Source organism: Centroberyx gerrardi, chromosome 17 (genome assembly GCF_048128805.1).
Source record: "Centroberyx gerrardi isolate f3 chromosome 17, fCenGer3.hap1.cur.20231027, whole genome shotgun sequence".
Taxonomy (NCBI): Eukaryota; Metazoa; Chordata; class Actinopteri; order Beryciformes; family Berycidae; genus Centroberyx; species Centroberyx gerrardi.
In genome coordinates, this window is record NC_136013.1 from 26,656,630 (window position 1) to 26,682,339 (window position 25,710).

General features: G+C 40.9%; 1 protein-coding gene across 1 annotated transcript; it reads right to left on the reverse strand.

Annotated features, from left to right (window-relative positions):
* Window positions 1–6,528: 6,528 nt before the first annotated feature.
* On the reverse strand, window positions 6,529–25,416 carry rin3 (Ras and Rab interactor 3). Its single transcript, XM_071914278.2, has 15 exons — window positions 25,188–25,416; window positions 19,191–19,381; window positions 18,742–18,947; window positions 17,545–17,656; window positions 17,342–17,414; window positions 16,528–16,619; window positions 14,624–15,734; window positions 12,711–12,891; window positions 11,984–12,155; window positions 11,665–11,786; window positions 10,523–10,709; window positions 9,717–9,848; window positions 9,398–9,564; window positions 8,453–8,567; window positions 6,529–7,656 (listed from the first exon to the last, which is right to left on the reverse strand). The coding sequence occupies exons 1-15, from the start codon at window positions 25,220–25,222 to the stop codon at window positions 7,391–7,393; spliced, it is 3,162 nt and encodes a 1,053-aa protein (XP_071770379.1). The 5' UTR covers window positions 25,223–25,416; the 3' UTR covers window positions 6,529–7,390.
* Window positions 25,417–25,710: the final 294 nt, after the last annotated feature.

The following is a 25,710-nucleotide window of genomic DNA, read 5'->3' on the forward strand; positions in this document are numbered from 1 at the left end:
TACCAATTGACCTACTGACAGGACTGCTGAATGAAGTACTGACAGGCCTACTGACCTACTGACTGGACTACTGACCTACTGACAGGGCTACTGATCTACAGACTGACCTGCTGACAGGTCTACTGACCTACTGACTGATCTACTGACCTGCTGACCTATTGACTGACCTGCTGACTGACCCACTGACCTAGTGACAGGACTACTGACTGACCTGCTGACTGACCTACTGACTGACCAACTGATTGACCAACAGACCTACTGACCTACTGACCCACTGACCCAGACCGTCCACCACTTAACGAAGGAGGCCAAGATCCAACTACACCTCCGGCATGACGACAGATTGACAGATTTACAGATGAAAAGATGGACAGCACGACTTTATGCCTTCTCTGACTTCTGGACTGTCTGTTTTGTGGGCAGAGCCTGGGATGGTGTCATACCGAGGTATATATTTTATTTCCATTTTTATTTTATTTATCCATCCATCCATTTATTTTAATCTAATCTATCACCAGCCATCCTGATGTTTCTATCTGGACAAACTCGGGCCTCTGGCCCGAACAGTAAATAGGACGACAAGCTGTTTGCTTCCTGTCACTTCCAATTTTAGAACTGAAGCCATGACACTTCCTGTTTCATCCATATATGGAGCTGGAGGCAGTGAGTGGGAGGAGCCTGTGTTGTTTCTCTGTGCCAGAGGTTCTCCATCCTGATCCACGAATTCTAAAATTTAGAATGTAATTGATGCCATTGCTCCTGCTAAGGTTAAATTGATCGCTAGTAAGCAAAAGGCACCATGGAGAAACACTAATTCTGTAAGGGCCCAGAAAAGGGAGTGCCGGAAAGCAGAGCGAAAATGGCATAAATCAAACCTCCAGATTCACTTTGAAATCTATAAAGAAAAATTACATATTTACAGTCTGAACTTGAAAAGTGCTAGGCAGTCATTTTTCTCTGAGATCATCAACAAGAACAGTAACAATTCACACATCTTATTTGCTACCGTTGACAGGTTAACTAACCTTCCGGTTCCAGTATCCCCGGAACTAGTTTCTACCAGCAAATGTAGCGAGTTTGCATCCTTTTTTAATGACAAGATTCAAGGCATCAGACATGCTATTAACTCCTCAATGCCAAACAAAAAAGCATCATCACTGCAGTCTTCCAGAAGTAACTTGGTAGGTATGACACAATTTAATCCCATTGACGACAAAACACTCGAAGAAACTGTCTCCAATCTCAAATCATCCACCTGTTGCCTTGATGTTTTACTCACTAGCTTCCTTAAAACAGTTTTGAGCAGCCTGGTAAAATAACTAATACTTGTAGTTAACAATTCTCTCCAATCTGGCATTTTTCCAAAGGCTTTGAAAACTGCAGTCATTAAGCCTCTCCTAAAGAAGAGCAGTCTTGATGCTACTGTACTGGATAACTATCGACCTATATCAAACTTACCGTTTTTAGGTAAAGTTATTGAAAAAGTTGTTCACCAACAACTTAGTAACTTTTTAACGCTGAACAATTGCTTCGATAACTTTCAATCAGGATTTCGGCCCCATCACAGCACTGAGACTGCACTCATAAAGGTACTAAATTACATTCGCCTGAACAATGACTCAGGCAAAGTCTCTGTTCTAGTACTGTTGGATCTTAGTGCTGCCTTTGACACTGTGGACCACACAGTTCTATTACAAAGATTAGAAAACTGGGTGGGACTCTCTGGAACTGTCCTTAAGTGGTTCAAGTCATATCTTCATGACAGAAAGTACTTTGTCTCCATTGGAAACTGTGTGTCCGAGCAGATGGCCTGCGGGGCTCCACAGGGGTCCATTTTGGGACCTCTCTTGTTCAATCTCTATATGCTCCCTTTAGGCCAAATCCTACAAAATAATAAAGTAGCCTACCATAATTATGCAGATGACACGCAAATCTACATATCACTTACACCAGGTGACTATGGACCTGTTGAATCTCTGTGTCACTGCATCGAACAAATCAATGACTGGATGCGGCAAAATTTTCTCCAACTAAACAGAGATAAGACCGAGATAATTGTCTTTGGAGCACAGAAAGAAAGACAGAATGTTGGCTCTCACCTTGACTCCCTGTCTCTCATAACTAAGAGTCAAGCCCGAAATCTTGGCGCTATCCTGGACTCAGATTTAAATTTCTATAGCCACATCAAATCGGTAACTTCATCAGCTTACTACCATCTAAAAAATATTGCAAGAGTCAGAGGAATAATGTCCAAACAAAACGTGGTAAGGTTTACTGACGCCTTTATTTCCAGTAGATTGGATTACTGCAATGGTCTGTTCACAGGGCTTTCAAAAAAAGATCTTCAGCAACTCCAACTTATTCAGAACACCGCTGCCAGGGTCCTGACGAAAACTAGGAAATACGACCACATTACACCAGTTCTAAAATCCTTACACTGGCTACCAGTCACTCAGAGAATTGATTTCAAAATCTTGCTGCTTGTCTACAAATCACTCTGTGGCTCTGGGCCCAAATACATCTCTGACATGCTTGTGCCATATGAACCTTCTAGGACCCTTAGGACATCTGGGGGAAGCAACGTTTTGTTATCATGCAACACAGACCTGGAATAACCTCCCAGATGATTAGACAAGCCCCGACTCTGACCACTTTTAAGTCAAAGCTTAAAACTTTCCTATTTTACACTGCCTACTCTACCCTGTAATGGCTAAAAACGTATCTTTTCAGCTTAGCTTTTAAATAGCCTTCATTTTAACTGTTTCTGTTCAGGATCCCAACAGAGCTGACACGGGCAAGTACGAATTTTCATTCGTCTTGTCCGGGTAATGCTTACTTGCGCATGAGTGAACACTATATGTGGGGGGGACAGAGCTTTACCCTGTATGATTCTCATCCATCTGTGGATGGTGAGGTTTTTGACCAAGAGGAGAATCTATGATTCTCGTCTGCCTTAGGCAGTGAGATCTGTCGTAAATATCAGATCAAGAGTAGAATCAGGAAGGACAGGTGATAAGAAAATTCAAGAAAAACATATGGGTTCACTCACAATGTGCATCTAAAAGTGGGAGTATTGTTGTGTTCTTTTATCTTTCTATTTCACTGGATTTGAACTGCACTAGTTTACTTTTTACGTCTTTTATCTTTTGTATCTCTTATCTGTACTTTTGCACTTTTTAATTGTAAATCTTTTACCTTTACTGCATTTTTATTACTCTGTAAAGCACTTTGAATTGCCTCAGTGTATGAAATGTGCTATACAAATAAAGCTGCCTTGCCTTGCAATGCCTTAGTGGAGAAGCTACCTGGTCAGACAGGGTAGTATGGGGAGAGTTATGTCCATCAGTACTGCTCTCTGCAAGGGGTTCAAGCTGATAACTTCTCTCTGACAAAGGTGTCTGAGGCAGTTGTGCTTGAAAAGCTGAAGAGGCTCAACTGCTCTAAAGCAACTGGTTTTGATAATATCCCAGCCAGGTTCTTAAGAGATGTTGCTGAAACTATTACTCCATTTTATTCCCCTAATTGAATCCTCCCCTCCAATTTTTTCCTTTTTCAACCAGCCTAGGCTATCTTATAGAGGTGAAGGGTTGTTAGTGATTTATAAGAACAGTTTCAGTTGCTCAATTACCTCTGTGGGTGAATTTACCACTGTTGAGCTGTTGAACAGTTGAGCTTCATTATTAGAGGAAAGATTCAATTGCATTGTCTCATAATGTATAGACCCCTAAAGCCTAATGGTAATTTTATCTCTGAATTTGCTGAGCTATAAGTATTTGGGTGTCCTTTTCTCTAAATACCAAGGCACTGTGTAAGAAAGGACAACAACGATTGTATTCTTTGAGGAAGCTTTGATCCTTTAACATTGACAAATCACTGATGACTATGTTTTACAAAGTGTATATTGAATCTGTTTTGTGTTTTTCAGTAATATGTTGGCTTGCTGCCTTAAATGTTAAGAACAGGACTGCATTGAACCGCATAGTTGATCAGTATAGCAAAGTGATTGGAGTTAAGCAGACAGGTTTGTCAGAACTGTTCAGCAGGCAAGTCCTGAGAAAAACTGAGACTTTAATCTCAGATTGTAGTCACCCATTGCACCATGAGTTCCTCACCCTTCCCTCTGGTAAACGTTTTAGACTCCCAAAGATTAAGACATACAGATACAAATTCTCATTTATTCCCTCAGCTATCAACCTGCCCAATTCACACTCAACATAGGGGTCATGAAATTCTGAGGAAACTCTGCATGTTTTTGCACTTCTTACCACTTTATGTATGTGGATGTGTGGTTTTAAGTACAGTATATCCGTGTTATTGTTTGTATCTTGTACTGTATGTTGCTGCAACCAAATTTCCCTCGGGAAATTAATAAAGTATGAACTGAACTGAACTGAACTCCTTTCACTTACTATGCCCAAATATGACAAGGTATTGATACTTGGGGATTTTAACATTCATGTTTACTGTCCTAATTCTCTCGCTACTGATTTTTTAAACCTTATCGATTCTTTTAGCCTCTCCCAGTTCCCTGAGCATAGAAACAGAGAGCTGTTTATATCAGAAAAGCAGATTAGTTCAAATTTAATGAAGATGCTTCCACTCACTTTTCCCTTAAAATCATCTCTTTTCAGGTGCCAACAGTAGAGGACTGTGGTTATACTGGGCAGTTATCAGATGTGAGGTTGTATACCGGATGGTGTTGCATAGCAAAGGTTACAAAAAGGTTCCTCAGCTTCAAAAAGCCACATTTTACCCTGTGGGATCACAAACCTTCTAGACAGCTTGTTAAGACTCATTGTAGTGAAAGTGTCAGCCATCAGCAGTGTAGTGAGACACCTTGTTAGTTTATTGTCAGTTATCCCACAGAAACCTTCCATCTCCAAATGTCAGCTTTACAGGAATTGAGAAAAAAAACGTGTCCATTGGCACCATGTATATTTTATATTCTGCAGTACAAGTTCAATGGTTTGGCTCAGCCCCAGGGTCATGAAACATGTTCTACACGTGGGTGACAATATGAGCTGCTATTGCAATAAGATAATAAAAAAAAGGTGAAATTGGAGATAGAAGGATTCTGCAGAGAGTTTGTTAGCCTACAGGAAGCTCATTACCATCCAGAGACTTTGTTAGGGGCCTCATTGGAAATAATGACCTGCAGACAGGAAGCGGCTGGTCTTAACAGTGGCTCTGCAACACTCTGATTTTACCAAGGCTAACGAGCTTCAGACAGACGGTCTGAGTCACATCACACGACTGCTGCTCTCGTCAGAAAACCAACTCCCATTTCTGCCATTGTCCCCCCAAGATGACTTCTTTGTTCATTTGTTTGTGTCACGCAATATCTCAGGAACCATTGATTGGATTTCGCCGAAACGTGGGGGAATGATGCATCTCACTGCTGCGATCTGCATTTTCAAAATTACACCGATTGGCCCAATGGGGTGCTACAATTGCAGGTCAAAACTATGTGACATATTTAATAGATTGGCCCAGAAGGGGACTGCATTATTTGTTGCATTGTTTTTCATTTGTTTTTCAATTGAATGTATGTGCTATTTTATGTAAGCTCAAACTCATTCAAAGCACATGATGGCTGATTTGCTAATTAAAAAAAAATAATGCATGGACGTCAGTAGGACGTCATCACCCAGCGTTTTCCTAATTCCGGAAAATACAATTGTTGAGAACCTGACTGACTGCCACATCACAGCATGTTGAGAGCTGCTTTCTTTCTTTCTTTTTCTTTCTTTCTTGCCGTTAAAATGTTATGTTGCCTGATCTGTCTTCAGTTGACATCTAGTAAAACCACCTCACCCCTCAATGCTTTTAACAGGAAGACATCATCAGTAGCAGCATATTACTTACTCCTTGGAATATATTCTTCATATTTAAGCTTCTTTTTTATAGCAGTGGTTTGTGAGGGTAAATTATCGCTGAACACCATTGCACTCTCACTACAACGTTCCACATCTGTTTATCTATCTATACTGAATTTTTTGTCTCCTATAATGTTTTGTAGCAGTGGTGGGTGGGAGTAATTTTAGTATTGATTCCATTGGCTGTGGCCCGCCATTGATGGATGAATGCTGAAGAAACACAATGTGACGAACATTACAAATCCTTTACTTAGGAAAAGTCAATGCAAACAACAAACAGCAACAGTGTACTGTAAAAGTCACAGTTTATTTACAACACCTTCGGTACCAGTATATGGACGAGAGATGCTGTGGAATGAAACTGCTTTATGCTTATTGGAGCTTTCTGAGTGAAGATGAAAGAGTCTTGAAGGGTCCATGAAGTTACTTTTCAAATGTAATCTATTTATAGATTACTGATTAGCTGTGTTTCAAGTGAAGTTTTTTTTTGTTTGTTTTTTTCTGGAAATGGATTAGAGTTACAATGTTGTTTGTAATCAGATTACTGTAATCCCGTTACACGTAATCAGTTACTCCTCTAACCCTGCATGAGGAAGAACTTTAGAATGAAGCATCACAGAGTATAAACAGAGTATAAACATGACCATATATGTGCGTGTTAGAATTATATATATTTTTACATTACATATGACCCCCCCTCCCTGGGGTTCCTGACCCCCATGTTGAGAGCCACCAAACAGGGAAAATCAGTCATCGATCTCTTTGGTTGCTGGTCACTTTGGTGTTGCACTTGCACTTGTAGGTGGACCTCTGCGATCAGACCAGTTGTCTTATACTGTTATAAAATTAATTCCAAATAATGGGGGTTGCACTAAACAGCGAGCATATTTTACATTTTATTTATTGACAGAAGAAACAGCTTATGGCCTGATACTTACAGTAGCCAGATCAGCCCTTTTTATCGACCACTAGCTTGGATATATCAACATTTAAGGGTTCAAGAGCAACTCAACAAGTCTTTTCTCAAGCACCAAGTTATATTTACCCTATTGATCTTTGGTAGCTACTGCAAATGTGTATTGATTTGCATTTTTACTTATCTGATTTCCTGTATGCACATTATTACTATGTATTGATGAGAACCCACTTGATATGAATGCGGTCTGATTGAATTGAATGGATCCACCTGTGACCCACAAAAACCCTGTTTAAGATGTAAGTGGACCTCTTATGCTATTGGGTTTTTGCATTTTCCTTTATTTAACCAGGCAGTCCCATTGAGATCAGTATCTCTTTTTCAAGAGAGACCTGAGAATAAAATACATTCATGAAAATACACAATTCAATTCAGTCACACATTCCAGTAATATAAAACTGTTAAAAATATCCTCGCTGTCGAATGTAACCCCATTCTGAATTGAAACTTTGGTGATGCAGTCACCACAGTAACATGGTCACTGCAGCGATGTGGTTACCATAGCGATACAGCAGCCTCCACCATGATACTGCAACGGTTACAAGCTAATCAGACTCTCCTCTTCCTCCTCCGCTGCCTTGGTATCGACGGCTGTTATGTCGTCATGGTAACTGCTTCCCTCAGGTGTAGCTGGAGGCTGGTCGCCGGGGTGACTGTTGCAGGGCTGGAAGTCAGACTGGTTGTCAGGGTGATAAACGAAGCAGTAGGCCCCTGGTGAGAGGCTGCTCTTAACACTGAGGGCCAGCTCTGTAGGGGCCAGGGGCCGAGAAACATCATTCACATACACACTCAGTGTATAGGAGTCTGGGATGGGGGGGAAACAAGAAGGGTCAGACTACCAGGACAAGAATAGGAGGGGTCAAGCAGTGTCATATTAACAGTACCCTATACAAACAAATTCATGGCACCAGCACTATTGTCTGGACTATTAAACAGAAATACCACTCAATATAAGAACTTACAATGTTTTCCCTATGACCCATCGGTTTTTGTGAAACTTAAAGGTGCTATGTATATCATTTCAGCATCAATAAATCATTACCACATTAATTTTGAGACATTTGTATAATTACATTTAACAAATGACACCATTGCCTATAAGATTGTCAGCCTTTACTGGCCTATACACTGCATTTTACATTGTGTGCCACTGAGTTGGATTTGGCGGGAAATCTGCTGGATTGCTTTACGGCACAAAACAGGAAGAGGGCGCTGTTCTTCCAGAGCAAACAGAACTAAAGCTTGCCTTGCTTTTATATTTCTTAGCTTGCTTTAATTGCTTTTGCTGTCGATTTTATCTAAAATGTGCTCTGTAAGTCTCTTTTAAAAAGTGCTATTTATATATAGAGGTTATTCTTAATCAAAGTCAGTGGGGTATGAAACTCTTAAAAAGCCATTCCATACATGTCTGTAGTAGCAATACTAATAATAGTAATACAACTTTTAGAAAGTGTTTAACTTTGAGAGTAATGGCATTAAAAAATAAAGCAGATTTGGAGGTTATCATTTCCAACTTTTTAAGAAATAACTGTAGGCTAATGAATTGTACTTTATATTTATGTTAAGAAAAAGTATAAAAAGCATTCTTCCAGTAGGTTACCTTGTTCAAAGCGTGCAGCACACTGCTCCACCAGCTCCTGGATGGTTGTGGTGGGGAGGACGCCCAGAGTTTTGGGGTTGGATCCCATCTCAGGACAGCACACTGTGAGGAAGTCCTACACACACACACACACACACACACACACACACACACACACACACACACACACACACACAAATGTACACAGCGTTAACTCTGTGGAAGTGTCTCAGTGTGTTTCAGTTATGATGTGAAATACAAATTTCATGAGTATGCAACAAAAAGAACCATGTGACCATAAATATTATCAGTTTCCTTACAATTTCACATTGATCCCAATACTAGCATGTTAGCATTAGCATTAAGCTACTAAATGCGTTTAATTTGTTTTGTGATTTATCAATTTATGTTGTGAAATGTTAATTTGTTTTCTGAAATGTTGCTGTGTTTTCTGATTTCATTTGTTTTTCATTTGGTTACGTTGTTTTATGAATGTGTTTTCTGATTTGCTAATTTGTTTTCTATTTTGTTCATTTGTTCTGTGAAATGGTGGTTTTTGAACTGTTAATTTGTTTTATGAAATTTCTGTGTTTTCATTTGTTTTGTGAATTGTTAATGTAATTTTTGAACTGTTCATTTGTTTTGTGAAATTTTGATATGTTTTTTGAACTTAATTTGTTTCGTAAAATGTTTGTGTTTTTGGAACTGTTACTTTGTTTTGTGAAATGTTAATGTGTTTGTTGAACTGTTAATTTGTTTTCTGAAATGTTAATGTGTATTTTGAAATGTTAAATTGTTATTTACATTTGCACTTCCAGGCCACCGTACATAAGACTGACAGTCACAACAAACAAACAGTCACCAATGCAAGGTGTCGATGCAGAGTTGTCATTGTTGTTGGTCATGTTTTGTGTATGTGTGCGTGTGTGTGTGTGTGTGTGTGTGTGTGTGTGTGTGTGTGTGTACCTGGACAGATCCCTGGGCCATGCGTTCCCTGTTCAGGGTGCGTCGTCTCTCCCAGCGGTGGATGGAATCCTGAACCTCTCTGCTCAGCTGCCGTGTCGCTCCCCTCTGTTGGTCGAAGGTCTTAATGTGCTCCAGAGCCCCATAGGTGGTGGTCAGGTAATAGGAACCTACACACACACACACACACACACACGCATATACATACAAAACCACACATGAAAAAATTTAAAAACAATCTCTTACAGCAGAACAGTGGTTGCTGGGGTTAAACTTGTCCATGCATGCCTGTGTGTGTGCGTGTGTGTGTGTGTGTGTGTACCCTCTCCTAGTGTGAGTGATGGGTCCATCAACTCCATCATATATTCAACATCCAGCTGCAGGGCGGCCATGTTGGATCTAGCCAGGACGTACATCATTACAGGCAGGAAGTCATCAGCACCATGGGCCCGCCCTAAACACACACACACACACACACACACACACACACACACACACACACACACATACAGACACCATTAAAGGTTTGTACACTTGTTCATGTTGTTTAATCTGTTTACATTTGAGTCCATTTGCATCAGCTGGTACTTGACATGCAGCCTGTTAGTGTTAGACTGATTTTTGAAGCTGCTGATAGCCAATATTTTGTGCTGATTTTCAGTATCTTTTTAAATTGGACCATTTACATGTCAAGTAAACAGTGTTTGTTTAGGTGAGTTCCTTGAGATCTTTGTTTTTTTTAATTTTATTTTGGCAACATCTTTCGTGCTAAGTGGTCTTCAAAAATGATAGCCACCATGGCTGAACAGACAAAGAAGCGCTACCTACAGAAACTCAAACTTCATCAATAGAAAAAAAAAAGGAAAAAAGACGTCACAGTACTGGACACACTGTTTGATTGACAGGTGATCTCTGGGAAGTGCAGTGCAGAAACACCACAGCAATGAGTGCTTAATAGCACCAACGATAGAGACAAAATAAAAGAAACAAGAAATTTGCGGATTACCACTTAAAATGTTAAATGTAACCTGGACAGATAACAGACATGGAGTTGTAGATGATCCTGCAGGGCTTTAGTTTAGGATAGGGTTAGCAGTCAGAGGTCAATAGGTTATAATGGGTTCTAACCTGGAGAGCTGACAGACATGGAATCGTAGATGATCTTGCAGGTCTTCAGCAACAGCTCTATCTTCCTCTGGGGAGAATACTCCAGATGGAGATTGTTCAGTTTACTGCTTATCTTCTCCATAGCGGGGGCTTCAGGGACTGCAGTGGTGACTCCTAATGCTGTGGTGGTGCTGCCTAGGACGACAGACTGGCACACACACAACAATACAGATACGATAATGATCATTCATCATAGTGTCAAATTATAAGAGTATATTATAGTAAACACAATATTACCATTGCTATAGTACTAGTATTATTTAGTTACTCTATGGTGGTACTGTCAGAACTATTTTTACTAGTATTGCTACAGCTGCTACTAACACTACTATTGTTACTAGTATTGCTACAGCTGCTACTAACACTACTATTGTTACTACTATGACTACTACTACTACTTCAACTGCTACTACTACTAGTGCCACTACTAAAATTACTACCAATGCTAATACTTATACTACTACTACTAGTACTATGTCCACTACTGCTGCTAGTACTACCACTACTACTACTACTACTACTACTGGTACTACTACTGCTGGTACTATTATTACTATTACTGCTACTACTACAACTACTGCTACTGCAACTATTACTACTACTACTACTACTACTACTAGTGCTGCTACTACTACAACTACTACTACTACTACTACTACTACTACTACTACTACTACTACTACTACTGCTACTACTTCTACTATTGCTGCTGCTGCTACTACTACTGCTACTATTACTACTACTACTACTACTACTACTACTGCTACTACTACAACTACTACTACTACTACTACTACTACTACTACTACTACTACTACTGCTACTACTTCTACTACTGCTGCTGCTGCTACTACTACTGCTACTATTACTACTACTACTACTACTACTACTGCTACTACTAATAACAGTAAGACAGAGGTTACGTACCTGCTTCTGTGATAGACTGCCTGCCTCTGTGTGGAGTCTCTCTCAGATGAAGTACATTGGCAATAATAGTAATAATGATACTACTACTAATTTTACTTTTAGTACTACTACTAGTGCTCCTGCTACCACCACTGCTAGGATATGCATCTTCCCATGATATCAAAGTCCTGTCCTACCTGGTTCTGTGCTAGTTGCTGTAGGCTGCCACTGTCATTGTGGATTTTCTCCAGACTGCGGTAAATTGGCTCTCTCAGTGGCTTCAGCACACTTTTACACAGAGCTGCTTCCACTATGGTCTCTAGATGGATGCACACACAAACACACACACACACACACACACACACACACACACACAAACACAGTTGAGTGCAAAGCAAATCGAATTTCACTGCAAGTTTTACAGACTGCTATCTCTGAAGCTACTTCCATTAATAAAAGGCCCAAATTGGCCTGATATATTGGTCTTACCCTAGTTGTACTTAGTTGTAAAGTTACCTAGTTTGTCTTGTGTATACTGATGTTGTGGCTCCATCATGGCTTGCAGCTCTGTACTCTGCAGTAGGTAGCTCTTCAACTGAGTCATCATCTGTCTGATCTCCTGTAACAGCTCAGTGGAGGAGGGGTGACGCGACATAGTCTCCAAGGTGAATGCACGGTGCTCCTTTACCTAAATAAAAAAACATGACAAAAATAGACGAATGTACGTCTTGATGACATTGCAGGTTTGAGTTGTAGTTCTCGTTTCTACATTTGGGAGAGTTGTAAATGTTCATGTGCTGATTAGCTGTCCTAGGAATAAGATACATGAACTCTGAAAATGAGAGCGATTCACATTCAAGCTACAAACCTCACCTTTCCTACATTTACATTTTAGGCATTTTATACAGCGAGGGTTAGACTAATGTGGGTTTGTACCGATACCGATATTTTTGGTTTTGTGGCAATATTCAGTAGCTTTAAATTTGGGCATTTTTGGAAAAGCCTCTGAAACAGCATCCAGACCATCATAGGACACTAAAACTCTCCCTTGAAACCCAGACTGATGAAATTCTTTTAGGGCTAGCAGATTCTTAAGGCAGGGTGGGGCAGGTTTCAATGCAGGCTTTACAGACTGACACCTTCAGTTCAAAAACCATATAGAAATCCAGAAACAGATGAGGATTTTTTTCAAAGTGCTCTGTGTGTACTTGTTACTGTCCTCACGTTTAGTTCTTGTACTCACCAGATTACCAAAGTAGCTCAGAGGGTCTCTGGCCAGCTCTACGATGCGCTGTGTGAGGCGGCGGTCATGGCTGATGAGGCCGGTGAGGACGGTGGATAGGCGATGCCGGGCTCGGTCCAACATAACGGTGGTGGGGGTTCGCTTCACCACTGCCTTGGGGTTGCGTCCATCTGCAGAGCGACTGGAAAGAAACGTACATTAAACCTTATGAAACAAAATCAGATAACATTTTACAATGAAAATAGATTCAACTTTGCATGACAATTTATATTTACAATACTTTTTTTTTGCATTTTTATTCATGCGATTAACCAGAGCAACTTGGAAGAGCTGCAGGAGAATTCAGGAGCATTAGTGAACATTCAACTTTTAAAGTCACACTGAAATGAAAAACGAGTTTTTCGCTTTTTTACCTCATTCTAACTATCATACCATAGAGCTATTTGACAATTTCTGCCCAAAAAATGACAAAAGAAATTTATATCAAAATATCATTACTTCAAACTCATTTACTTAATTTCCTGGAAAAACAAAATTTGCAGAGGTGACCTCACCTCTACAAATTTTGTTTTACCAGGAGGCCTAAATAAAAACTCCAACCAATAAAACCATCCCTGTTCCATCCCTCCCATCAAATAAAACTGTTGTCTCTCCCTGACTGATATGCCATTGGTTTACAATTTTGGATGATCCCTCCCTGCGTTATGTTCCGCCCCAATATGCTGTCCTAACAGGAAATACACCACATTAAGGAAGCAAGATGCTCTCAATATGCGGTTTCAATGTGACTTTAAAGACATTCCTTACATAGAACACTAACCTGCAGCCTACAGTGTTTTATTCAGCTTACCAGTAAGGACTTGAGAAGGCTTTAGAAACATTCACAGACAATAACTTTCGATGCCACCTTTTCCAGCATAACGGAACCCATTTGAATTTTCTTGTGACCCTGCTCAGCCTGATTGGCCTCAAGATGTCGCTGTCATTCATTTTCATTTACTTGCATCTTGAGTCTGAACACGACCCAAAAAAACAAAAAACCTTGGAGGAAATCTTGACCACATACCATGTGGCAAGAAGCGACTGGTCAAAAAATGGTTCTCCTCGAGTATGTACAAAACAGATACTGTAGCTATATGTGATAATTAGACACTCAAAAGTTAGATTTCAATGTTAAAATCAACTAAAAATGTCTCAGAAATGGACAAGGTCCAGCATTCACCCTCAGAAGGTCCAGCATTCACCCTCAGAAAATCCAGCAATCCTCCAGTTCAAATCCCCAGACCAGCTGGGAAAATGTTGGCTGGGAAAGTGAACTCTCCCCTTCCTCAGCAACTACTGTTGAGGTGTCCTTGAACAAGACACTGAACCTCCAACTGCTCCAGTGGAGCTGCTCAGTGGCCGACAGTAGAAGACTGTGGTTGTACTGGGCAGCTCCCAGGTGGCGATATGTGTGACTGTGTGAATGTGAAGCAGGGGGTGACATATTTGACATGAAATTTAAAGCCCAAAGTCCAATTCAATTACAAGAATGCCAAGGATGGATAAAGATCTCAGAAGTTGACTTGGCCAACAAAAACGAATGAGAAGCCCCAAGATTCATTGCAAGAAAGACACATCACATCCAAACAGTGCTAGAACCACTTGAACAGCTGTGTGTCTGAACTGATCTGGCGACAATAAGCACACAGCCCATCTGAAACTGCAAAGATGCTTCTCTGCTCTCGTGTTCTTGAGAAGTTTGTTCTGTCCAAGAGTTCTCGAATTTGGTAATCACCTAGGGTGTCACTCGAAGAGAGCATTGTGCTCAGTCAGCTTTCCCTGGATAAATAAAGGTTAAAAACATTGTTCATATAATCACTGGAATTGAACCTGCAACCAGCCTCTCGACTGGTCCATCCTTCCGGACGTACCTGTGATTTTGCTCCTGCTCCTGGGTCGACTCTCCTTCCTCTTCTGTGCTGCTGGTAGAGCAGGAGTCGGGGTCGGTTCCCACCACAGCGCCCCCCTGTGGTGAGTAAAGGGACACGTCTGGCCGCCGTGCCGGTGAAGGAGGGGCCATTCTCATCCCAGCAATCTGATTGGCTGATCCTCCTCCTGACGGGTTGGGGAACGGCGGTGCATTAGGCTGGGAAGGTTGTCTCCTCCTCGGGGGAGGGACTGGACGGGAGGGCTTCTTTACTAACGGTTGGCAGTCGGAACTGGACTTCTGTTTTTCCTCCTCTCCTTTATCCATTTTCACCTGTCTCTCCTCCCCCGCCTCCTCTTTCTCCCTTGCCTCCTCGTCCTCCTTTTTCACCCCCTCCTCCTCTCGATGTTGGCTGCTGCTGCAGGAATCCTCTTGTTGAGCCACCTGCTCTATCAAAGATGAATTAGTTCCTGTTTTCTCCTCTCCTCTCTCTCCTCCTCCCTCATGCTCATTTTTCTTGGCAGGATTATGTCCCTTCTCTCTTTCCGTTGCCTCCCCTCCCTCTCGGTCGGCGCTTTTCCTGGAGGAGGTGCGACGCAGAGGAGCGGGAGGCAGAGGGGGAGCAGCACGGCTCTGCAAGGGGACAGGAGGCCTCAGCGGAGGAGGCGATGTTGACACCGACTTCCTCTCTTCTCTCTCCCCTCCTCCCCCTGCCCTTCCTTCCTCTTTTCTCTCAGCTGCTGTAGTGAGAGAAGAGGAGGTGTTAGCTGAGAGGGGAGACGAGAAGAGCAGGCCCGACCCGGATCCTGAGCCCAGGCTGGGGGGTCGAGGGGGGGGTCGCTTGTATCTCTGTGACATGTCCTGGTTGGGCATGTTCTTGCTCGGACCTCTGACCTCTGGCTTCTTTTTCGGGCTTTCTCCGTTATGCAGGGAGGAGTTGATGTTTTGAGAGGTGATGTTTTCCAGGTTGGAGAAAGGGGACGGGTTCAGGTCTTTGTTGGTGTTTTCCTCCACAGCGACTGGGTTGATGTACCAGTACAGACTGGGCTGACCACTGTGGTCCAAAACCACGTCCCGGTTCTCTGCCTGCTGGTTCAGCTCGGACGTCCAGAAATCTGCAACACATGCAGTCAGAGTTGAGAGAGTTGTTTTGTAATTATTTAACAGATTACTCATTTACTTTCCACATTTCATATCATGGATTTTTTTTTCTTCATGTTTTCCATTTATTTTCTGTCTCAGATCATATTCACTTATGAAAACTAGCCTTCTTTGGCTTGTTCTGGCTCATTTAGAGGCATGATTATTGATGTGTACCTATAGTCTGTTACATGTACTAAATAGAAAAATTGATTAAAATATAAGGAGATATAATTAAGGTATAACTATTTTTTTCAATGCATGTGTGCTCAGCATGCCACTTTTTCTGTACATATGCAAGGCACCTGCTCCTGGTAATAATAATAATAATAATGATGATGTAATACGATGCATACTTTGCACATTCTGTATCCGATATATTCTGTAAATTAATATATTTGCTTTCTCTATGTTATTATGTTTTGCCTTTAGTTGTATATTGCATATGTCTTGATATTTTTGGATTTATTTTCATACTGCATATATTTTCATATTTTCCATATATTTTTCATTATTTGTCTCATCATGTTCTATTGCTGTTATTTTCACACACCCTGAATACATGATGTAATTCATATATTTTCATACTTTCATTTGTACTAAATGGTGTTATGTTTAACAGCCCCCATTTGCTCTGTTCCTGTTTATATCCTGTTTCTTCCTTGTTGTATTTCCTGCTGCAATGACTCAATTTCCCCACACCGATCATTAAAATTTGATGTCATCCAATCTAAATCTAATGATCACAATATATGCAGACTTATCTACCTGCTCCCATGGCAGAGATGACCTCCAACTCCTCCTTCTTAGCTGCCATGCTGATGACCCTGGGTAACCTCAGTGGGACGGCCAGGACGTCCCTTATTGGTGGATTCAAAGATAAAACACCAGCACAGTCTAAGCAGTGAGTTCAACAATGTGACAATATATTATATATAAATGGAGATCACACAATCTTACGGTGTGTAGAGAAGGTACATGTTGTCCAGTCTGTGTGTACAGTATGTGCTTGTGCATGTGTATATGTATTGTGTGTGTATACAGTATTTATATGTACATGTATGTTTATATATGCATTTTATGTATACATATGTGCATGTGTAAGTGTATGTGTATATTTATATGTACATGTATGTTTATATATGCATTTCTTCTGTATGTATATGTCCATGTGTAAGTGTATGTCGTGTGTGTACTTTTATATGTACATGTGTATGTGTACTTAATGCATATGTGTGTATGTATGTATATATATATTTTTATATACATATGTGTTTGTGTGTGTTTCTGTGCGTGTGCATATGTATACACATGTCTACGTGAATGTGTGCAATGCATGTGCATTTTTTATGTATTTGTTTGCTGACAGTGCACCTTTATGTGTATGTCCATGTTCATGTGCACTTTCACATGTGTATGTATATGAACGTATGTGCAAGTATATGCTTATATGCATGTGTGTGTGTGTGCATGCGTATGTGTATATGTGTATGTATGAGTATATTTATACACATTTGTGTGTGTGTGTGTGTGTGTGTGTGTGTTGTTTTGTGTGTGCATGTGTGTATATGTCCAGTATTACCTGCTGACACAGTAGAAGGACACCAGTTTGAAGATGTCATTGAAAACCAGAGAGGAGCCTTCTAAGTGGAGAACTGCGACAGAAAAGATTTAACACGTGAGCATCACCAACTGATCTGCCATTTCATCTGTGGTGAGAAACCATGTTAATATCAACTAACTTGACCATGTCTAATAATTCCTGGTTGTCAGTGCAATACCTACATGTCTTGTGTTGTTTGACCACCAGGTTGTGGACGAGTGGCGCCCCCTGTCCATCAGGTAGGCGTACTGACAGCATCATACCCTGGTCCTCTGTGCTCTGAACCAGGAACGCCTGGAAATGTCACCATCAGCGATTACAATATTGAGGTCAGAACAAAAAACTTGCAAAATATCAGGTTTGAAATACGTTACATCATACAACGCAGCACACAAATCTAAATCCAGGGTTTTTTGCCCATTGCAGACTGATTTTGGAGGGCCTTTTACAGCAATTTCACGTGAATGCAAACAAGTTTTCGATACAAATACAGTTCGATATCTTTAAATTTGACCATTTTCATGCCATAAAATGCCTCTAAAAATTTCATGCATTCAGTGTTTCCCCCTGAATGTTGTTCTTATCTGTGCAGAAAAGCCTCTAAAACAGCATTTAGACCGTGGGACACTAAAACTCTCCATTGAAACCCATGCTATTACTACTACTACTGCTATCAGTGATGTACTGTAAAAAGCTGGTGATCATCATAAGCCAACCTAACCTGACGCGCCAGATGGTTTGTTACACAGAACCATCTGGGAAGTCGTCCTTGGAAACTGTTTGGAAAAGGGCAGGCACTTTCAAAAAATACTTGGCAGGTGATTGGATGAACCATCTGTCTATCACCATCTATCACGGGCTAACTTCAACCAATCAGACCAGTCGGGAGAAGAGCGAAAACATCTTTTCCATCCAGAAAAGCCTTCAGTGCCGTTCTTTGCTCTTCTTCCAATGAAGAAATACTCTCCAGTTCAGAAATAACTGATGTTATAGCAGCATCTACGCTAGCCTCTTTAGGAGCCGCCATTGTTGTGAACGAACAGTCGCTTCTCGCTGTCGTCACACCTAAACCACGCCCGTAGCTGCCCTCATAGGACGCTGATTGGTCCGAACCACTGTGGTTCGGCCACAAATGCATAACTTGAAGCCTGGCAAGATGGATTCTCGCGTGATCATGATCTCGCGAATCCAGCTGCCTTGCAAGGTAAAAGCCAACCACCAATAGAAACATTACATTTTCAGAAAGGTATTACTCTATACTTAATTCCATTAAAGGACCCAATACTACAAATTTATACTATGAATTTAAAGATTTATGTCATGCTTAAAAGTATGAGTGTGTGTGTGTGTGTGTGTGTGTGTGTGTGTGCGTGTCTCACCCCAGCCGTCTCTCTCTCCATTATGCTAGTGGCTTTGTCTTGACTAAGACCTTTGGGCTGCCATACTGAAGCGCTCCCAACCAGCCGATCTATAGGGCTCAGGACTGGAGGAGATGGAGGAGATGGAGAGGATGGAGAGAAGAGGGGAGGAGGAGTAGGAGGAGGAGGAAAGGAGGAGAGAGTGGGGGATAAAGGAGGAGGAAGAGAGGGAGTGAAATCAGAGGAGAGCAGAGGAGAAGTAGGGAGCAGAGGTGAGGGCGTTGGGGAGATGGGAGTAGGGGAGAGAGGAGGAGGAAGAGAGGGAGGAGGAAGGTTGGAGGAGAAAGGAGGATTGAGGGAGAGAGGAGGAGGAAGGGAGGGCGGCGGCAGAGGAGGATTGGGGGAAAGAGGCGGAGGGGGTTTGCAGACAGAAGGAGGGAGAGGAGGAGGGAGGGACGGAGGGGTGGACGGAGGAAGAGGGGGACGAGAAGGGAGCTGTGAGGGCTTCACCGCGGGAGGCGGGGGCTTGGGTCGGGACGGCCTGGGGTGAGGCGGGGAGGAAGGGAGGGGGGGTGAGGAGAGAGGAGAAGATGGAGGGAGGGAGGAGGGAGAGGGGACGGAGGAGGGAGGGTCGAGGGCTCCTGCCAGAGGGCTCGTTTGGCTGTAAAGAGAGAAAAGTTACCATAGGTTAAAGGATAAGTTCAGCGATTTTGGAACTATATATAATTTGTCTCTTACATACCTGTAGTACTTGGACCCACAGACAATATTGGCTCAGCTGTCGGTTGGTCACCATAGCATTTTCACAGATTGGCTTTTTTAAAGATATTTTGACAAACCCCATTTGGACTCACTGTTAGCAGACTTAGCAACGGAACCGAAGGCTGACTCGGAAGCCAATATTGTCTGCGAGTCCAAATACTACAGGTATGTAAGAGACAAATTATATATAGGTCCAAAATCGCCAAACTTATCCTTTACAGCTGCACTGGGCAACTTTGCACGTTGGGGGCACCAAATAGCAGCGAGAGGTAACTGTTGGAAAACTGGTTGAACTTCAACATCCAGAAATCCTGTCAGTAAACTGCACAGAGCATGCTCATGTTGCTGGTCTGTGATGCTTTATACCATTCCCAAACTTAAGAATGCTGCGGCTCAATTTGAAATCTGAAAATCTTCCGTGGCCCACCCAACCCTTTAATCACAACTCTGATCAACACACGAGACTAAGATGAAGAATTTCCCTATCCCAGCGATAGGTACTCACTTGAGTACTTTCTACGAGTCCTTCTTTTTGTTTTCACGGATTCATTTTGATCTTCTGATGATTCGCTTGTGGAGGTTGATTCTCCATTAACAGCTTTCCTTTTGCAACCTGATAGCCACTGCTCCATTTTTACTCTTCCCCTGCCAATGATGAGGTATTCCCTAAATTACAATCCCGCCAATGACGAGATATAAGATACGTTCCGGCCAGATCAAAAATAGGTCAGATAAATGAAGAATAACACGTGATTTAAATCCCATGGCTTTGTTTTATTAGTTCTGATTACTTTTTTTAATGCAAATATTTAATCATAAATATTTTATGGTAATTTCAAACTAAATTACAAAATTGAAAATTAAAAACTTTTTATTTATTTATTGTAAATGACCTCTCCACCTGCAGTACCTTCACGGCCCACCAGGGGGCCGCGTCCCACACTTTGGGAATCACTGCTTTATATCAAAGGATACCAAAGGGACAAGAGAAGCAAAAGATTAGGGCCTGACCGATATGGGATTTTTAGGTCCGATACCGATGTCGATAATGAGGGGTAAAAATTTCCCGATTTCCGATATATCTGCTGATATATATATAATTTTTTTAATAATGTAAATCAGACATATCCCAGAAATCATTTGTCACATTTGCGTCTTAAAGAGTAATTATTAAAGAATTGCACTGGAGGCAGGATTTGTTTTTTGTTTGTTTTACTTACAATCAACTTTTATTAATTTAACATTATGTAACATCATACATAGAACCAGGGTTTCCGCTAGACATTTTTTTTACTGGCCAAAAAGGTCGGTAAGATTTCAGGATTCCGGACAAGTAGAATATTTACCGGACATATGTTTTAAATAAGCTAGAGTAAATTTAAATAGCAATAAACAATACAAACCAAATGCAAAGATACAACAAATGCAATTTATTAACCGTTTGGCTGTCAGATCTGATGGAAGAGTCTTGCTGCCTTCAGGCGCTCCTCATAAGCTCATAATTCCGAATTTGACAATCGTAATTACAATTCATTGTGTATTCAAGAATTGTATTTTTAAGTGAGAAATTACAAAATGGACCTGACATAATAGTAGCTGTTTTTGCTGACTATTTTAGAAACAAAGCTTGGCTACTTTGTGCTGCCACGACAGAATGAAGAAGAGAATATTCCCATCAGCTTTGCAACTTGTATTTTAATAATAAATAGTTGGCTAAAAATTGTTGTATATATACGTGACACCTAAATGTTCAACAAAGAGTGAGAATGCCACATCTTGGAATCTTGGCTATCATGTAAAATTCAACTTTGCCATTTGTATTTACCATTTTATTGGGTTGTTTAAGCGCGACCTGCAATCGCAATATTTCTGATAGCATTTGAAGGCAGCATTGGCTTGCTACAGTTGTGACTGTGGCGATGTAGAAATAGGTAAAGTCTAGGAGATAATGAAGTAAATATTGGACTTCTGGACTCACAGTGCAATCATTTCACTTCAGAACACTGGGATTATGCTGTTTGGAGTAATCTTATGGTCATTGTTGTCCTTTTTGGAGCCATCTTTACACAGAGAATTTGTACCAACATAAAGCTAAAAATACAAATTCTGTGTGAAGATGCATGCTGGTAAAAAGGAGGGCTAGTTATCCCAGTACTAACCAACTTCCCCACCTCGTAAAAAAGCCGGAGCAGAACCGGAGAAATGTCTGCACAAATGCAATGCTAACCACGGTGCCAGCAACAAGTTTTATAGGTCACGCGATATCATTTAATTAGGCTATTGATATTTGTCATATTTTTTGCCGGACAGTTTGGCCGACGAGATTTTTATTTGTCGGGCAACTGCACATTTTACCGGCCAAAAGCCGGCATATACCAGCTAATGGAAACCCTGGATAGAACAATTGTATGTCACCTAACCATTGAAAGTAAATTAAAACTAATTGAAATAATATATGCATATTCTTTTATAACAAGGTATACATTCTTATTACAAACTGGCCACTGTTTCTTTGGTTCAAATGTTCTCTCTTTAGACATTTTTTTTTCTTTTTCTTTTTTTTTTTTTTTACATATTTTATTCCCTGCCTAAATAAAATATGTATTATTATTATTATTATTATCTGTGTTTATTGGTGGATTTTTTTCCGATACAGATATATCTGTGAGATGTGACTATCGGCACATATTATCGGTGCTCCGATATACAGTATCTGTCGGGCCCAGCTTTCTCTGGACAGAGCGCTGCTCACTGCTGTTTAGGAGACAGTTTGGATTTCACTCTTGAGTTTAGATTTCTCACTTCCTGTGGCCAGAAAAGATTTCCTGTCACCACAATGTAATTTGGCCAAATAGGGTGAATCTATGCTGTCTCAGTTAGTGGGGATGGGACACTCTTCTCTGTTGTGGCACTACTTTGTGACTTTGGCTGATAAAATGTGTGTATTTGTACGTAAATTTCTTGCCTACGGTGCAACTTTAAAGGTCGGCATCAGGCTCGTCTTCATGGTCCTAGGAAACAGCTATGGAGCTTCAACACATGCTGAGAATTTAATTGTTTATACTCCAGCGCATTTTCCCTCAAGCAACTCAATAAATTGTTTACTGGAAGTCCATTCGTTTTCTATCATCAGAGAAACATTGGCGGCTGTTAAAGTGGTAATCCTTGACATTCTCTCTCTTTTGGTTTCTTAAATTTTGTGGACACTTGGCACTTCCCACAGATCGCCTGTCAATCAAACAGTGTCTCCAGTACTGTGACGTCTTTTTCCTTGGATTTTCTGTTGATGAAGCTTGAGTTTCTGTAGGTGGCGCTCTTTTCTTCGTCTGTTCAGCCATGGTGGCTATTGCTGCTCATGCTAACTACCCAGTTCTTCTTCTATTTATTCCAAACAAACTGGAAAAATAAAACAGCTTCAGAGATAAGGCAAACAACTTGCACTTATCTGCATTATGCTGTAACTAGCGCTTCATTTGCGCTTTAATCTTTGCCTCAATTGAAAAGCTCTGTTCCGCCTGCAGTTGGCACAAAATGCAGCTGCCAGGCAACAAAACAGCGTGACCACATCGCTCCAATTTTAGCCTCATCACAGTGGCTTCTAGCACAGTTCAGACTTGATTGTGAAGTCTGCTTAATCATTTTCAAAGCAATGCATGGTTTGGCACCAGATTATATTGAAGATCTTTTAACAGACTGTGAGCAAAAGCATGGCCTTAGGTCTACAGACAAAACCCTGAAGTGTAGATCTCTCCTCTCTGGAGTAGCAGGCATAAACTTGAATTTGAATTAATATACAGTACATTTATATAACATAACAGTTGTATTGTCCTGGTTTTTATTTTGTATTTGATATATTACAGTACTTTGCCGTGTTGATTCTAAACTACCATTGAATTTTGTTAAAGGCTTCATGTGTTTAAATATGTGTTACTATCATTTGAAATGTAGCAGCTGTCTTAAGTGTTGTTTGATTTGTTAATTTTCACTAGAGCACATTATAACATTGTTCTGAAAACTGCTTCAGAAAAAAATTATCATTATTATTAGTAGTAGTAGCAGTACTCTTGTCGTGGGAAGCCACCACAGTCAGGCCCATGACTCATTTTGGGGCCTTCCTAACCAATGCTTGAAGAGGTGTAAAAGGTCAGTGGTAAATAGACCGTAAATGTTGAATTTAAAAAAGAGGAAAGAGAGAAAAGCCTGTTTTATTTTTATATTTACTGTCTTGGCACTCTACATGACCCAGTATCCAACAGTATGCTTTTAAAATGGACCACATTAGAGATTTTTATTAAATGATAAAGACATCTGATCAGGGCTTTTTTAATAAAGATATGAAGATGACTGGAATCTACATGTTTTCACGTATTTGACTGGTAAAAAATCGAACAAAAAATAACTGACTGGTAAAAAGTCAAAGGTACAAGACTGAATGAAGTATTGGTATTTTAACTGGTACTTTAAGATTTTCAAAATGCACCCACACACCATTTGAGTCACTTGGTAATCGCTTGAACCGATCGAATGTTTTAAACCACGTTCAATGCAGCCTGGAGGTGAAGTCACTCTGCTATGAATGAAAAAAATGCATGCAGAACCGACGAAACCACATGACAGATCCCAAGAGTCCTGCTGGTGCCAAGCATGCTCACACAAATGGGGTAAAATCGCTGTTAAGTCAGCTAAATTTTCTGAAATAGCACTGGAAACTTAAGTTCTCAGCAGAACACTCAGTACAGACATGCCGTTACATGTTTGAAATACTATCTTTATTGTCAATTGATGGAGAAATCAAGCACTCATATTTACTGCATTATCATAAATAAATAAAGAATTGGACACTTTTATGGTCCCAAAGAACCAATTTGTTTTTAATGATGTGAGCAGTCTTAGCAGCCTCGGATTGGACAACATCACTTTGCCTGACCTAACATGACCTTTAGGATAATGGCAGTGTAACACAATAGCAACTAACTTTTGATACCAATTTTTCATATGTAATAACACTGTCCTTCAGGGAGAAAATGGTAGCCTGCATTTAGAGCTAACCAAACAACAAAACCTAAAGAATTCAGACTACACCTAAGTAATGTTATATTATGGAAGGTTGCACTATGGATTTAAGTTGACACCAAGTCCAGCATAGATTAGTAAGATTGACTGTTGTAATAAATACTATACTGTTACTGATTTGGACGATCTTAAACCACCTTTTCTGTCAAGATCAGACATTCAAACACTGGGGCAGTTTACATTCAAAAGAAAACATGCATGCGTATTCCCAACTGCCCATTGAACAAGTCATTAGTGCTCAGCTGCAGCTTTCAGCCACTTAATGTTCTTCCCTGCAAGGGAAGAACAAACCAAAACCAATTGTCAGCATTGCTGTATCACAGTTATTAGTACTCTGGAGTGACATACAGTACAGTAGATATTCACATTTGAACTAAACACCCATGGTACCTCATGTTTTGGAGCAGGAAAAGACTTGCTGGCCATTGACCTATATTAGCTGGTCAGTGAGTCATCACATCTGTTTTTTCCTGCTCTGGTTTTCTGACTTTCGACCCCCTGACCACCCCCCCCCTTCCCCTTCATGACAGTTACAACCCCCCACCACCCCCCCCACCCCACCCCGCCTCTTTAAAACACCAATCTCTCCACAATACTTGCCCCCGCAGCTCCATTTCCCCAGTAAAACTCACCCTGTATCCTGAGCAACAACGCTGGCTTCCATCATATTTCCACAGTTTGAAAGTTAGCTCTTTTGCCAGTATCTCTCTCTCTTTCTCTCTCTCTCTCTCTCTCTCTCTCTCTCTCTCTCTACTCCATTTAAAACCCCGCCTCCTCTCTGCTCCTTTTCCTCTTTCTGTGGCTCGGAGCAGGACTGAATAAGGAAAAACTGAAGGGCAGAGGAAAGTATGCTTCTCTCTGTCTGCCCTCCCTCTGCTTCTGTCTCGACTTCCTGAGCTGATAGTCAGGCAGGAAGAGGCCGAACATTTTGGTCAGACTCCCCCTACTCTCTCTCTCTCTTTCTCTCTCTCTCTCTCTCTCTTTTTTTTTTTTTTTCTATCACACACTTTCACACTTTCTTTCTCATGCATACACACATACTCTCTCATGCATACTTCCTTTCTCCCTTATTTTTAACTTCAGATCTGTGTGGGATTACATCAGTGTCATAAGTTTTGAGGTTGTAGAAAAGTAAATAGTAATAATAAATGTTGT